Source organism: Bradysia coprophila (genome assembly GCF_014529535.1).
Source record: "Bradysia coprophila strain Holo2 chromosome X unlocalized genomic scaffold, BU_Bcop_v1 contig_185, whole genome shotgun sequence".
Classification (NCBI taxonomy): Eukaryota; Metazoa; Arthropoda; class Insecta; order Diptera; family Sciaridae; genus Bradysia; species Bradysia coprophila.
In genome coordinates, this window is record NW_023503305.1 from 1,350,829 (window position 1) to 1,366,617 (window position 15,789).

General features: G+C 33.8%; 1 protein-coding gene across 2 annotated transcripts in view; it reads left to right on the plus strand.

Annotated features, from left to right (window-relative positions):
- LOC119068503 overlaps nt 1–15,789 on the plus strand; it is a 138,083-nt gene that overhangs the window by 98,315 nt on the left and 23,979 nt on the right. For both annotated transcript variants that reach the window (XM_037172113.1, XM_037172114.1), the window contains exons 7-8: nt 6,933–7,030; nt 12,906–13,051. In XM_037172113.1, the coding sequence (XP_037028008.1) occupies nt 6,933–7,030; nt 12,906–13,051 (244 nt within the window). The remainder of the gene's footprint in view (nt 1–6,932; nt 7,031–12,905; nt 13,052–15,789) is intronic.

Consider the following 15,789-nt stretch of genomic DNA (forward strand, 5'->3'; position numbering starts at 1 on the left):
CTGAATGAACGAACGCCAACAATATCATTTAATAGTTTTTGTCATTATAAAATTTATCCATAATTAAAATGAAATAAAAAAAATGTGTTTGATGACTATTTTTCTGTTTGTTGAATTATATTGCACACAAAATATGGCAAATTGAATTACTGTTATACGACACATGCAGAATAAAATAATTTTTTTTTAGTCAATTATACAGTGCATAAATAATAAATGTTTATCCAATCGAATGAAAAAGGCTGACATAATGAAATTCTACAAAGTTTTTTTTTCGGCTATTGAAATTAATTTTTATTTGTTTGCATTTCAAGCTATAATCACTTAATCATTCGCTACCATTTTATTTTATTCAATAAATAAAAAAAGCTTCATATGACGGACCAAAGCCAACGCCTAGCAGCGATATAAAATATCTTTTATATCCTTTAAACCGATTAATATGTGATGAAGTACTCGACAATGATGGGGATTACGAAATACACCTAAGGGTTTTGAATGAATTTTATCTGTTTCTGCCGAGGCGTCGACCAAAATTGGTTGAATCACAATTTGAAACAAATTAATTTTCGAAAATTGGAATTCAATGGAATTTTTGTAATTATTGGTTTAAATTCTGGAGAGTGGTTAAACCCTCGGTTTCGGTATATTGCAAATATAGTGAAATTAATTTTAAACGGAACGTAGGCTTTAACAGACAGTAAATTACAATTTATCGGGTCTGTTACTTCTTTTGATCTAAATATTTTCTAAGACTCAAAACAGATCAGGTCAGGTTTTCAAACTGAAATTCCAGTCGAAAATATCTGAAACTGAACTGAAATGACCCGAATTTATCTGAAATCTGAACTGTACTTAGGTCAGTTTTCTTTTACTCATCGTCTACTTCAGTTATTTTAACATAGCTTTTGTCTCTTGATAGATAAGCACACCAGAGCACATTGTTCATTTTGGACGACTCTGTCGAAAACAGATGTCATAATCACCCGTTAGAGGTTTATGTATAAATCCATAGTTCTCCACTGCCAAGGATGAACAGTGTTCATTTAACACTCAAATATGAGAAGACAAACGCACACTAAATTGATTGTGTTGTGTACCTTAACTTAATTCAGCCCTCTGTCTGTACGAAAGAAACGCAGCGTCTATACCATGATTAGACAACAAACTTTTCTATGTTTCTATGCTTGCACGCTAAAGTGCTGATAAATCCAGTGTACATTTCGTAAGACGTGAGACGAGACTTTAAATAGACAGAACATAATGAAGACTATAAACTTCGGAGTGATGGTGTACCATCATTAATGTATCTAACCAGAGACAGTCAACTGGAAAAATCATGTTTTTAAAGCGCGATTATTGATTGTCTAAAATATATTTGGTGTAACAAGTTGCTTTTTATATGAGTTAACTTCACGAGGGTTCATTCAAGTGGGTAAATAACGCTTTACATTTTACAGGTGAATGTCGTTTTCCAAACATCAGATCTACCGATTCCAATGAATCCACTGTGGGGTTCTTCGTCATTAAAATGCATAAAGAATTTAAGATTTGACAGATCTGTCAATTCTATGCGATATCCGAGACATGCGAAAATTATAGTCGAGGGAGTATAAAGTTGTAACTTGGGTAAAGGAACGAGCACCAGACTTAAAAAGATTATAACAAAAGTTGATTCTCAGTCACGCTCGTGTCGCCTTCATATGATCCAGAAAATATGAATAATTTTCACATTATTTTCACCAAGTAACTTTTCTCAATTCATATTTCTATCGAAATTGAAACGGCACCACAATTTTGTTCAATGAGACAAGAATTATAACCTTTTGAGCGAGTCTTTTGAGTTGTTTGAATTTCTTGCGTTATTCAAATAATCCAGCTTTCACCAGAAATTTATAAGTGTCCGTTTCTATTTTTGGGCAAAGTGAAGATGAAGATAGGCGAGCATATTTTCCAATTAAGACAATACACACAAAAAGGAGTACACGTGCCTAAATAAGTGTTTCACACTTTTACCAAACTGGCACTGAATAAATTCTATTTCTCGCAAAGAGAGAATTATTTTTATTGTTCTAAAGGTTCAGAAATCGATACGAGTAAGAAAAAATAAATTCCATCAACACAAACGACTGTCTCGTCACAGCGTTCATGTATTACAAGAAATGCCATTTGTCTGCCTCCATTCATATGTGATATATACTGTCAACATAACACTAACTTGCCATAAAGTTCCAACCGTATTATATTATCCGAATATTGGGTATGTTGCGTAAAAGCTTATAACTTATAAGTCGACTCAAACTGGAATTTACATGTTACAAGTAGGATAGAAAAAGTTTTACCGTTATAAGTCACACTGTAATGATCAAATGCATTGCACAAACTTCAAATTTTCGACTTAGTTATATATCTTTATCAAAGGAGTTGCGGGAACGAGGGTCATGATTTTTTGGACAGTTGTGGATACATTTTGACTTTTACGCGTTATTTCATGAGGAAAGAAGTTTTACATGCTACATGCGTCGAAAACCGTACTTTTCATGTTTCAGGCACTACTTTCGACACCCTAAGCATGTTGCTGAACAATCTAAATACGATACGTTTTCAATGAATATCGGACTTCTGAGACGATCAAATAAATGCTCGAGTGTGTAGGAATTTGGTTTAGTTGCGCATTTTAGATTTTTTTTTCTTGCAACTGCATTGGATGTCTGGTAGAAAGAGTTTGATGTGTGTATGTTTGAGTGTATCTTATGTTCCCTGTTTTACAGGGACTATTTTTGGAAAAACCATTTCTCATTTTTCTTGAATTTCATTTTCCTTAATACACCAAAAAAAGGGAAACATTGGGAAATGTTTTCCAAGAAAACACCTGCCGTTTTGACGTGGTGAAAAAAAAAAGAATTTATTTCTTTCTTGTGCAACTCTCTTTTTTATTCTCGAATGCAACTCGAATGCATGTATTTTGAGCGTGCAACTCCGATGCAACTTTTGTTTCGCTCATGCAACTCTTTGGTCCTCTTGTGAGTGGTTTGCCCATTGGAAATCACCGAGTAAAATCATATCGGCATTGGCAATGAAACTAATCGACAAATATCACAACAAAAAGCAAGGCAATATTCGGTTATTGTCTTATCTTCTATATTCTTCCTCTTTATGGCTCTCGTTTTCTTTGTAGACATCTCAGGCGTCTGATTTCAGTTTCAATCTTATTCTTCCTTATCCTGGCTCAGGTCTTCAGTATGTACCGATATCCCGTTGCCGATCCGTATCTTATTAAAATAAGTCATTATGCTTAAATCATCTTCTGGTTACACTTTTATGATTCTTTAGTCCATTTTCAAATGGTATTACGTTAAAAAGCCACAGTAATAGTTTCGAGGTGGCCATTCATTTACAATTATAAAAGGAATGTAACTGAATATTAAGTAATTACTTAAATTTTATTTAAATAGATTTACCTTTCTCCAAACTCGAAACTTTCATCTTAACTTTCATCAAACGGATTTAAAAGAAAATGGTTAAAACCTTCTGAGAACTGAAAACTTATTTCGTACTTTCGCATCATTTTCTATGTTTATTCATTCATTTATTTATCTTGCTGGATGTGGCCCTCATCAATGGATTCAATCTTCTCCATTGCTACTTGTTGCCATGTGGTGGACGTTGCATATTGGCTTTGATCTATCGTGGGCGTTTATATAACTTGCCAAATTCCATTGTAGCAGTACTATTCGTTCCATGATATTGGTGATTTTCCTTTTGACATCGAAACCATCCCTCTTTACGACTTATCGTGTCTTATTTAGACGGACCCCACCTTTTGGATGGGTTATATATTCTAAAAGTTTTGAATGACTTTTCTGTCACAAAACGTAAAGAAATTTTTACAAAAATAGCCTTTTATTGTGACTATTTGAATTCCGACAGCATCCAGAAAGACAGTGAATACCTAAGGTAAATTCATAGTTGAATTTACATTCAAATCTCAGTTTTATGGCGTATAAATCGTGTACATTCACAGTTGTTGTGTACATTCACCTATCCGACTTTCCTACAAATAATGACTACCAAGAAATTGACAAAAATTCTTTTCGTAATAGCTGATAAGATTACTCCGATATTTTCCTTTGTAGAACTTATACTCATTCATTCCCCGTTGAATAATAAAAAAGATTTTGAAAGTCCGTTGAGAATCGCTCAAGTTGTTGTGTTATCAAGCGATAAGACAAAACTTATTTCGGAAATTACTTATACATCACCAGTTCTTTATCTTCAAACTAAAACTCAGGAATTTAAGTCATCATCTAAGAATGTTTTTGAATCCGTTGAGAATTACCCAATTTATCAAGGAATTGAAAATGTGACACTGTCACAGTGACAGACATTTTCATACATTTAGCCTTGCACTGACATTAAGCACATCAGCAGTTTCACTATCGAATCTACTACTTCACTTTTTCTAAATACTTTCAAGAAATTGATTTTAAATCTTTTACTTCATTTCTTTCAGCGGTTCATTAAACAAAATACCACATCTTGGTGTAAATTTATTGTTTTTGAAATATTTAATGTTGCACAGAGAAGAGAAATCGTCAATAAAGTGATACCTTTTAAAGACAATTGAACCATCTACCATCATCGATAAGTTTTTTTTTCCCTTTTAGAACGTCGTCAGATTTATGGATAGAAAGTTTAGAAAACGAACTGCATTTCAGTCAATTTGATATGCAGTACCCCAAATGGCAATTCATTCACCTATTATAAATTCTGATGTCAGTAATGGTCTCAGCAGATAAAAATGTTTAAAATTGTAAATACTCAAGGGAATTCTTTTCCCATTTTTCGTTTTATCATGGGGATTAATATCGTAGTCTGTGCTGCATAGTAAATATGCATCGAAAGTGGGTTAGTGCTACTGGAAAAGTGTAGTTCGTAAATTACACTTTTTTTGTGTGTATTGTAGCGGTCGTGCAATAATGACATCCACATTTTTCAGTGTCTTTTAAACATGGTTATTGCAAAATGCTGTGGATTTTAAAGTTAACCCTCGCACTAACAGTAAGTGAATATCACGATAGTCTCATTAAAATCGGGTTTTCAATTCATTATTTTTATTGCTACAAATACCCAGAAAACCGCGCTGACGAACTGTACTCTAATTTCCTACTTGTTAATTATTTTGATTGGTAAAATGTTACAATTTGCCGTAGCATAATTTATTCTTTGCTTTCATTGTATATGAGGAAATCCAATTGCTTTTGTGTTTTAAATTCTATTTGCATATCCAAACCATTGATTTATTGGCATACTCTGCACTTTTAAAATCGACTCTAAAGAGGAAATATCATAAAATTCGAATTTTGATATTGAGCTACATCAGAGTATATTGCCTACGGACCTGATTTTATAATGCAATTTTGCGGTAGAAAATCCACTCCATAATACGTAAAGTAAATGTGCAATAGAGCATCCATAATAGTCGGTTTTAAGTTGCACCACGAAAAAACCATGTTTTCAAACAAAGTTCGAACTAGATGAGTTCAAAATTTCCAAATGAACGTGAATTTTACGGAATAATGCCGCTTTTCAATCATTTATTAGTCCCATATAAAGTATATTCGTTACGCATCCAAGTCTATCATGTAGGATTTTGGACCAATTGGTGAGGCTGTTGGCTAAGGTTTTTTTACAAGAATAGCCCTTAGATTTACTGTAACTAAAATAACGTCATTCAGGTCATTGCCGGTTCGATTTGAAGGTGGTCAGGTAAATTCAAGTTTTTATTTTTCATTTTGTAACATCTACTTCTTTGCAGTTGTGTATTTCGTATAGTATTTCAAATGGCAAATGATAGAAACCAAAAAGAACAGTCCTTGGTTCGGTGCTAAAATTTACGTATATTTCTCTGAAAAGGAATGACAGAAGACGTATGAGAGTTTTGTCAATCTACCCTTCGCTCGTCTCTTAAATTTCTGTCATTTCGTATGATAGTATGAAATTCGTCCCTTTTGCGTGTGCAAAAAAGTAAATATAAAATTGTGACACCTCTGAGTTGATCACAAAGGCAATGATTGCAAAACTAATGGCTCCTCCATCGACTTAGAAAAAAAAACTCACTCTGCCGACTGGTAGCTTATCGCTTATATTGAAAGAGTTTAGTAAAATTCCTTACTCTGTTGACTGATTTTTGAAATCTATCGAAAAGTCTAATCAGTGTCTATACAAATTCTGTTGAGAATTGAGTAACGTGCGGGTCGTTTGTTGTCGCTTGCAAGCCAGATGATATTGTGCTTGCTATTCAATTTTTAAAAATAAGCTAAGAAATTGTTCAATATTTTTGAATATGCCAAATAGCAATCTATTAATAATGAAAAGTTTGTAAACAAAACATGGACTCCGAATGAAAGGAAAGGATAGACACTATGCCAGATAATTTTCGAATTGATAACTATAATTCAGTTTTTATTATAAATGTAAAAAAAATCGAAAGAAATTTCAATCGGATGAAACACACGATAATGTTCAATCTTCTTTTTTTATTGTATCGTCTTCAAACTTTTCTTAATGCTAGTAGCAAAAGGAAAAGTTCATCGAAATTAGTTTACAATAATCCAAAAGTTTAACAATTGTGAAACAAGTCTGGTATTTGAATAATGGGCAAAAGTTAATTATCATTTTAAAAGTTTGAAAACTAATAATTTCAATCAACTTCTGCGATGCGAAATGATGATGATGATGATGATGATAACAGCATTAAGTCTAGTCTACCAAAATTATTATTTATCCCTGATTATTCTATTTAGTTTAATGAGTGATTTTCTGCCAATCCGCCAATCTAATGCGCGCATCATGTCTAATCTGTCTGCGCTCGCAACAAGTTCGATATTTGTTACAATTTCACATGTTTAATTCAAAATATTTCGTTGCAGATTCTTCTGTCATTTCTCACGTTCGAATTGGATAGAAAGAACGATTGCGAGAGCAATTTCATTGATGTCTTTGGTGAAATCACAGATATACCATCGAGGTAAGATTGACATTGTATTTTATATTATAGATACGTTTGGTAGATTGCAGAATATTAATTGACATATAAAACCGGCGAAACGTTGAATCGATACCGCATCACACGAAAATAGAAAAATAAACAAAATTTAAATTGAAAATTGCCATGCCAAAATATTTTCGTTCAAAGTATTTTATTGCATTGCGGTGTATATATCGACATTAAACACTGTTTTTCGAAGACATTATTACGGAACATTATTTCTTATTATTTATTATTATTATTATTATTATATTATATTATATTATTTATTATTATTTCATATTATTATTGATATGACGTCATTATTAATTACCTAGAGTTCATAATCCTACATTACTATGTCGATAAGTTGGTCGTTTCCGCAATACAATAAAAGAAAATATGATACCACAGATACCTCGTTGCACTCGTATTTTGTGTAATATACACGAGTGTATAACGCTGAAAATATTCTCCGGTATCATAATCTACTAATAACCACTGACCGCATTGTGGCTAATAACTAAACGTTATACAATTTGATTTGTTCGGCAGGAAGAACCTTTTTTTTGCGCCGTGTTGCGTTGTGCTGAAAAGTGGATGTCCACATTTATTTTACAGATTTTTTTCCGGTATTGTCATTTTGACTTGGTTGACCCTACCTACAGGTCAGGTCAAAAGTTATTGCATCAGGTTCAGGTCAAACCGGTCCAGGTGATTTCAGGTTAGTCTGACCTGTTTCGAGCTTTAAGTTGTTAAAGTGAACCTTTGTGTCTAAATAAACTCCAGCACTACAAACACGAAGAAAATGTGAGTTCATGAAAAATCGTCGGCTACTCGCCTCTTTTTCAGGAACTAACAATTTTTTCAGAAAGTCGTCGTTTCTCGTGTCGTCGATTTTTCAGTTCAATATTTTAACTACTGTCTTCGCAATGTACATTACACAGTTATATGCCAAAAAATGGAAGGAAATGTCCTCTGATATATCTCACACGTATATTGGGATATTCCGTGTATGAGTGGACCAGCTGGTAAAACAGCTGAAGTAAATTTCGACACAAACTTGGTTGACTTTAACTGCATTAGAAGTTTTCCAGGAATTAGAACCATTTTTTGCACCAAAATACCCTTTACATGCAATTGACATGAATGTACAGTCCCAAAAGAAGAGAAGTGGCATTCACTCTCTCGATGTCAATACTTAGTCTTTCAAAAATTGCTTCTTCTGAGAAAGTAAATAATTCCCTTGACTGAAAGTCAGGGTCTTATGAAAGAAAATACCCTTAAATGTCCGTAACGCTAAGTTCACTTTGATATTTTGAAAATGTTCTACATAGGCAAAAAACGTTAAATACAGAAAACGTCCGTACACTTGTGGACTCGATAACTCGAGTAATTCTTTACCGATTTGCAAAATTTTGGTTTTAATCGATGGAGAATGAAAATCATGAGGTTAAGTTCGTAGATGGGCAATATTGGGGTAATGAGATGGGAGTAATTCTCAAGAGCATTTTATTCCTTGTTACCGCGATAACTTCCGTAATTCTTATCAGATTTTCAAATTTTTTGTGTAATTCGACGAAGATTGAAATTCTTGAGGTTGAGTTTGCAGATGGATAATGTTAGAACAACGAGATGGGAGAAATTCTTCACAGACGCTTTTCCTTGTGGACTCGATAACTCGAGTAATTCTTTACCGATTTTCAAAATTTTGGTTTTAATCGACGGAGAATGAAAATCATGAGGTTAAGTTCGTGGATGGGCAATATTCAGTACCGGATTGGTTCAAAAAAGCCCTTCGGGCGTTGTATGAAGAAATTTTTCAAAAGGCCATCAGTTGACCCTTATCCATACAAAAATCAAAAGGCCCTTCGGGAATCGCCCAAACGCCCATAGGGCCAGTCCGGCACTGGCAATATTGGAGTAATGAGTTGGGAGTAATTCTCAAGAGAGTTTTTTACTTGTTACCGCGATAACTTCCATAATTCTTATCCGATTTTCAAAGATTTTGTCTTAATCGACAAAGATTGAAACTCTTGAGGCTGAGTTTGCTGATGGATAATATTCGAACAACGAGATGGGAGATATTCTACACAGACGCTTTTTCTTGTTACCGCGCGATAACTTGAGTAATTTTTACCCGATTTTCAAATTTTTTGTTTTAATTGACAGAGAATGACATATTGGAGTAGTGAGCTTGGAGTAATTGTAAAGATAACTTGTTATACCACGACATTTTTGCAACGGATTTCCAGAAAAATTTCTTATTTGACGAGTAGTGAAATTCTGGTTTTCTGGTATAACAGTTTAGAAGTACTTCCCAAAAGAGTTTTTGCTTGCTTGCTTGAGAAACCGATAGCTCGTGTAATTCTCAGAGGCTTCAAAAATCAATTTCGACCAGTAGCGAAATTCATGTGGTTAAACTCGAACATTGCAATTTAATTGGACTAGTAATCTGGGATATACGACAATTTTTGGGTGAAATCGTATTCTTAAAAGAATTTTTTTCGTTCCTAAAATGTTTGAACGAGTGTGAACTTTGCGGCCAGAGCGAAGCGAGGGCCGTAATTCACACGAGTTTTATTTTTTCAAGAGGTAGGCAAGAAATACGCCGCCTTTTCAGCGCTTTTAGTAGACTCATATTAGGAGTTAAACGTACCTCGCTGGACCTTCCATTCATAGTGCTTTTTAGAAGACAATATAAACGACTCGTAATGGAGTAAAAGAGTAAAGAGTAAAACTATAATTTTGTGATCGTTTTTACAAGATATGGGAGAAATTATACTCAGACGCTTTTCCTTGTTATCATGATAACTTAAGTAATTTTTGTAGATGGTTAATATTGGAGTAGTGAGGTTGGAGTAATTGGAATTGTAAACACAACTTGTTACGACATTTTTGCAACGGATTTCCAGAAAAATTTCTTATTCGACGAGTAAGTGAATCTGGATTTCTGGTCGAACAATCTAGAAGTCTAAAACAATCTTGCTTGCTTGATAACACGATAACTCGAGTAATCGTCAGAGGCTTCAAAAATTGTAGATTTGAAAATATGAAGTGTTTTCGACCAGTATCGTAATTCCTGAGGTTAAATTCGAACATTGGACTTTATTGGACTGGTAATCTGCGATATACGACAATTTTTTTTCGTTCCTAAAGTGTTTGCACGAGTGTGAACTTTGCCAGTGCGAAGCGAGGGCCGTAATTCACATGAGTTTTTAGCCCCGTACGAAGTACAAAAGGGCTTATAGGATTACGATGCCGTGTGTAATTGATGGAATTCGAAGCAGACGGTAAGGGCAAAGTGTTTGCCCATGTTCATAGATGACGAATCTGCAATAAAAAATTTTGTCTGTCCGTCTGTCCGTCTGTCCGTCTGTCACGTCGATATCTTGAGTAAATCAAATCCGATTTCAAAAATTTTTTCCCTGAAAGATAGTCGAAATAGTGAGGCTAAGTTCGAAGATGGGCATATTCGGGTCGGCCCTTCGTGAGTTAGGGCCACCTAAGTGATTTAAGGTCTTTTGGTGATATTTATGGCAACATAAACGATGGAAATGTAAATGACACGGCAAATGATAGGTATTGTCAATACCAATCCAGGAAAAAAAAGTTTTTTTTAAATCGGGTGAGTGGACCGTGAGTTAGGGCCTTAGAAGTGAAATGCTGCTAGGGCCCTATGTGTATTTTACATAGAACTCGAGTAAATTTCATTCGTTTTTCGTAATTTTTGTTTGATTTGGAAGGTAATCGAATGCCGAATAGAATGTTGTTGAAAAAAAAATTAAATTTGGGTCCTTGGCCTAAGGCCGCTACTAGGGCCCTATGTGTATTTTACATATAGCTCGAGCAAATTTCATCCGTTTTTCGTAATTTTTGTTTCATTTGGGAGGTAATCAAAGGCCGAATAGAATGTAGTTGAAAAATTTTTTAAATTTGGGTCCTCGGACTGAGGCCGATACTAGGCCCTTCAAAAAAATAAAATTTTAGGGCGATTTGAAATTTTTGTTTCATTTGAAAGGAACGTCGTACGGGGCTTCGTAATTGCGCTATGCGCAATTTGTAAGATGTACATATTACATAATAATTTTACTTTAACTACATTAACCGGCGCAATAGGCTTACGGTCAAAGTAGGGTGACAGACGCACTAGGGTCACGTACGCAATAGATATACGGGTTTGTACGGGGCTCAGTCGCAGCAAACGCTCCGACTGTTCTGATGGCTCGTTTTCACAGGCAAGAAATGCGCCACCTGTTCAGCGCTTTTAGTAGACTATATAGGAGACTCATATTAGGAGTAAGACATCGCTCGCTGGACCTACAACTCATAGCTCTTTTTGTTTCTTCAGGAAATTTAATAAATATAAGTAAAATGAAGCATGTGAATCTGCTGTTTTCTAAATAAAAGAGACATCACCTTTTCATGTGACTTTAGTTTTGTTATCTCAAAAACACCACCTTATTTAAAAATGGCTGGAAAACTAAAACTGGAATTATAGAAAAAAAAAAAGTCAGTTAAGGGACCTGACCCACCCAAGAGGTGGGGCCTAGTTTCTTATTCTGCCGAAAAACTGTCTAGTACAGTTCATTTTATGCATTACATTTAGCTGTATATCTCTGAAATGTGACATTTTTGAGTTTCACGTTTTTTGGACCGGATATATTAAAGCTATCAATTTCCATATACCCCAGGCGCCTGTATATTAAAGACGGTACTGCACCTTCGTTATTAACGTTTATAAAAATGTCGTATTTCCACGAAACATAAATCGGCATTTTAAGTATAGTTTGTGTGTTACTGAATATCTCAAAAGCAAACGGAAGTAATAGCAAAATAGGTACGATTACTATTATAATATTGATATATATTTTAAACATTGTACGGTTCAGTCGTACCGCGAGTTCCTTTTGTATGTTAGCCAAATAAACTTTATTCGCCGCTTTTTACCGTTGCCGTTGTGTTTGTTGAACATTTTCGTACTTTTTCACACCGGAATTTAATAAAAATGTGTTACAAATACTCAAAGAACTCGATAAAAAGGAATATGTATTATATGTGAAAATAGCGATTATTATTTCTATCGGGATTTCCGTTCGAAGAAATTGAATTTTCACGAAAGTGTCACTACTGCACAGTGCACATTTTATTGTTATTTTATTTTTGAAAAATTCAGTGAATAGAAGTTCCATTATTTGAACGTATCCTTTTATAGTAAGAACCAGATCGAGAGCTTGAAAGAGATAAAACTAGGCTTCGTAACTAAAATATAGGGGATTCGTAACTGACTTGTTTAGTTTAATTATACTAAACAGGTCAGTATACATCTGTTCGTGCATTGCGTAAAAATGTCTCACTTTCTTTTAATGCCGTGTCGTGGGAAATCTCCTCTCTTTTCCTCAGTAAATTAACTCAATACTGTTTGTTTTGTTTCGACAATTAAATCGATCTGAGCCAGAACGCGGTTAATTATGTAATCGTGTATATATGAATTCAAAAGTTTCTTGTATACGAAAGATGTTGTACAAGAAACGGAACATAATATTCACGGCTCACTGAAACGGTAAAGTAAATATTAATCCGAAACGTGAAGCAAACATCTATACATAACATCAAATGAAATAACATCAAATGCATTTTGGGTGAATGAGTACACAATTTTCACACAGCGTATAACACGACTACAAAACGAACAGTGAAAACGTTTAACTTTCCAGACGAAAATATTTGAGCTGGCAAATGCTCTGTAAACAAAAATAGCCAAAAATTGATGCAGTTTTATTATCGAACATTTATCTGTCAATATTTAACCAATTAAATAATTTACTTTCCTACCAAAACGTTTCGATGTAAAATTAAGTAAACTCAATTTCAGATTGAAAAACTTTTGCGGTGTTATTGCTGAGACAGTTGTATCAAAGAAGAATAAATTGCATGTTCGTTTTTTTGCTGAAAAACATGCGGTCAATTCGAAATTCACCATTCTATATACAGCATATCGGACGAAAGACAAGGATAAAAGTAAATATTGAACATTAATATTATTTTTTTAGCGTTAACAAAACATGCTTCTAAGTTAATATATGGACATGGAATATATTGTAGCACGGGTCATTAATACTTTCAACCCAAGATTCGTATCGTCCAGTTCTGAGACCATAAAAGTATATTGGGGGTAAGCTCAAAGATCACACAATTTCGTAAATTCACATACATCATTTGACACCTCGCAAATTTTTAGAAAAAAAAAAAACGAAATCGAGTGATCTCGGGTTTATCTCAATGGGGGAAGTTTTAATAATTTCGATAGACAACATAATTCTAAGCAAAAAATTATTCTACACTACAGTGAACGACATCTCAAATGTCTCACTGTCAAATTTTTCTGAGAATTTTATTGTGCCATCGCAAAAATTCACAATGACATTCTCTGAAAAAAAAATGACAGTGAGACATTTGAGATGTCGTTCACTGTATCGTAAAATTATAAACATTTATATTTTTAATTAATAAATTAATAACAAAGACTATGTCCATATATGCCTCTCTTTTCTTCTCATGTCATTTTTTCTTAATTCTCTCACGAAAAAGGTATGCTTTTGGGTTGAATTTGGGTCGTAGTCGTAATTGAAGTATAAATTAAAAGTATAAAACTTGAAAATTCGGCAATAGTGTAGAACATTTTTTTTGTTTACAAGAACATTCTTAATCTAAATACAAAAAATGTCAAAAGTTCAACGTCCCATTGTAACAAATACATAGTCCAGAATAGTTGTCAGGAAAATGGTTTTTACTCGTAGAAAAACAGAAAAAGTACAGCTGATTGTGTCGTCAGAATCTGCATTTATATAATGTTATTGTTTGGAAAACGCGAGGAGCGTAGTTGGAGGAGAAAATCCTCTGATAATTTTCTGAGGATTTTCTATGATTTTTGGGAGATTTTCTTCTTCTTGCTGGAATTTCAAGGTTTTACAACGTTTTTTTTAAGGATTTTCCTCTTAGGTTTTAAGAATTTTGTTGGATTTCCAAGGATTTTCTTTAGTTTTCTGAGAACTTTTTGTGCATCTTCCGTTTAGGAAATGTAAACGGGAAATTAAAGACCTGGGAAATTTTTTCGCCATTTACCGGTTAACCGACCGTGAAAAATTGAATGATTTTTTCATTTTTCGTTTGCATAATACCTTGAATGGAATTATTCTTCTAGTTGCATTAAAGCATTACATCTGATTTGAATTCTTTGTGAACATTTTCATCGTAAATTTTAATTATTATGATAAGCAACTCAAGGTCAGCCATAACGCGGTAACTTGAATGGGTCATTTCTGTAATTTCTTTTGTAATCGAATTTTCACCACAAGATAAACAAAAGAAACTCCGAAATCGCTGTTAATTTACAGAATTTACAGAATTCGAATTGGGGAAGATCGTGTAACTACATCTTCTAAGAAATCAAATGAAACGACGTCCGTCAAAAATTTAAGAACAATATAACAGAAATTTTGAAACTAGCTCACGCTGTCGATTTCCAATATTTCTGTTGAACTGTGTAGATATGGAACTCTTTTTCATCCTGAAAAGTCGCAGATAATGAAACGGTAAATTCGTTTTTGCAGGGCTTCGCGAGCACAATAAGTCACTTAGTTGTTTAGACATTGATATCTCGACTTGTAGCATAAAAGCATTTGCCATTGGTGCAAGTTACAAAATCGCAACTCATTAAAAAAAACAAATGTCTAAACGAGTTCATAATGTACTATTCATTTCCCGGGCAATTTTTTTCTCATTTACCTTTTTTACCGTTTCCCGGTTTTTCAAAATCGACGGTAAATGCTTTTCATACTTCCGTTCCTTGGATTTTGAGAATTTTCTGATGAAATGATTTTCTAGTTTTTTTTTTTAATTTTTGAAGTATTTACTATACTAAGGGCTTTTGTTTAACTATTTAACAAATTTTTTATAGTGTCCAATTTAATGTTTTTCAATGGCATTTGATTTTTTTTACGAAAAACATGTTTGAGAGTCGAATTTTGTGCTATGCTAGTATCGTTGAAAGTTGAGTAAGGACCCGTGTGAATTGTATAAAATACATTCACTTTCCATAGTATACTTACGTGCTCTATACCTATTCATGATTCATCAACTAAAAGGCGCATAATTTTTGAAGAAAGCAAAATCGTTGGTGTGTTTCCGGCCTTAAAATTGCAAAAAAAAAAAATGGTTCAGTTCCCTTCATCAAACTTTGACTTTGTGGGAGTTACAATTTTATCGAATAAATCTATTAAAATGTTTTACAATGCAAATGTACAAAAGACGTCAAATTTTCTCACTAAAATTAAGCGCTTCAAACAACGATTTATGCGACAAAGACATCTAAAGTTCGCATTTTTCGAACATTGTGATACTGCGTTGCATACATGTCATTTTGTACCCTCCAGTCGTTTTCGGTTCTCATATCAATGCGTTCGATATTATTTTGTAAACGAACCCAATTAAATTTTATTGAAATTTAGTTTTCGTCCTTTGTTCTCAGACGTTGGATTTTACTCAGCTGTATTAGCTTTTTGTGAAGAATCTGCTGGCTCTTTTAAGTTGCGATAAAAATGAAACAGAGCCACAGTTCTTTCCCACAATTTAAGTGCTATTCACGTATTCACCTATACACGTTCAGTCAGATCACGTGATTCAGTTAGAAAGGGAGACGCTGTTTCAACCTCAGGAAGCAGTCACCATTTCACAAAACGGCAAATGGTATACTCACA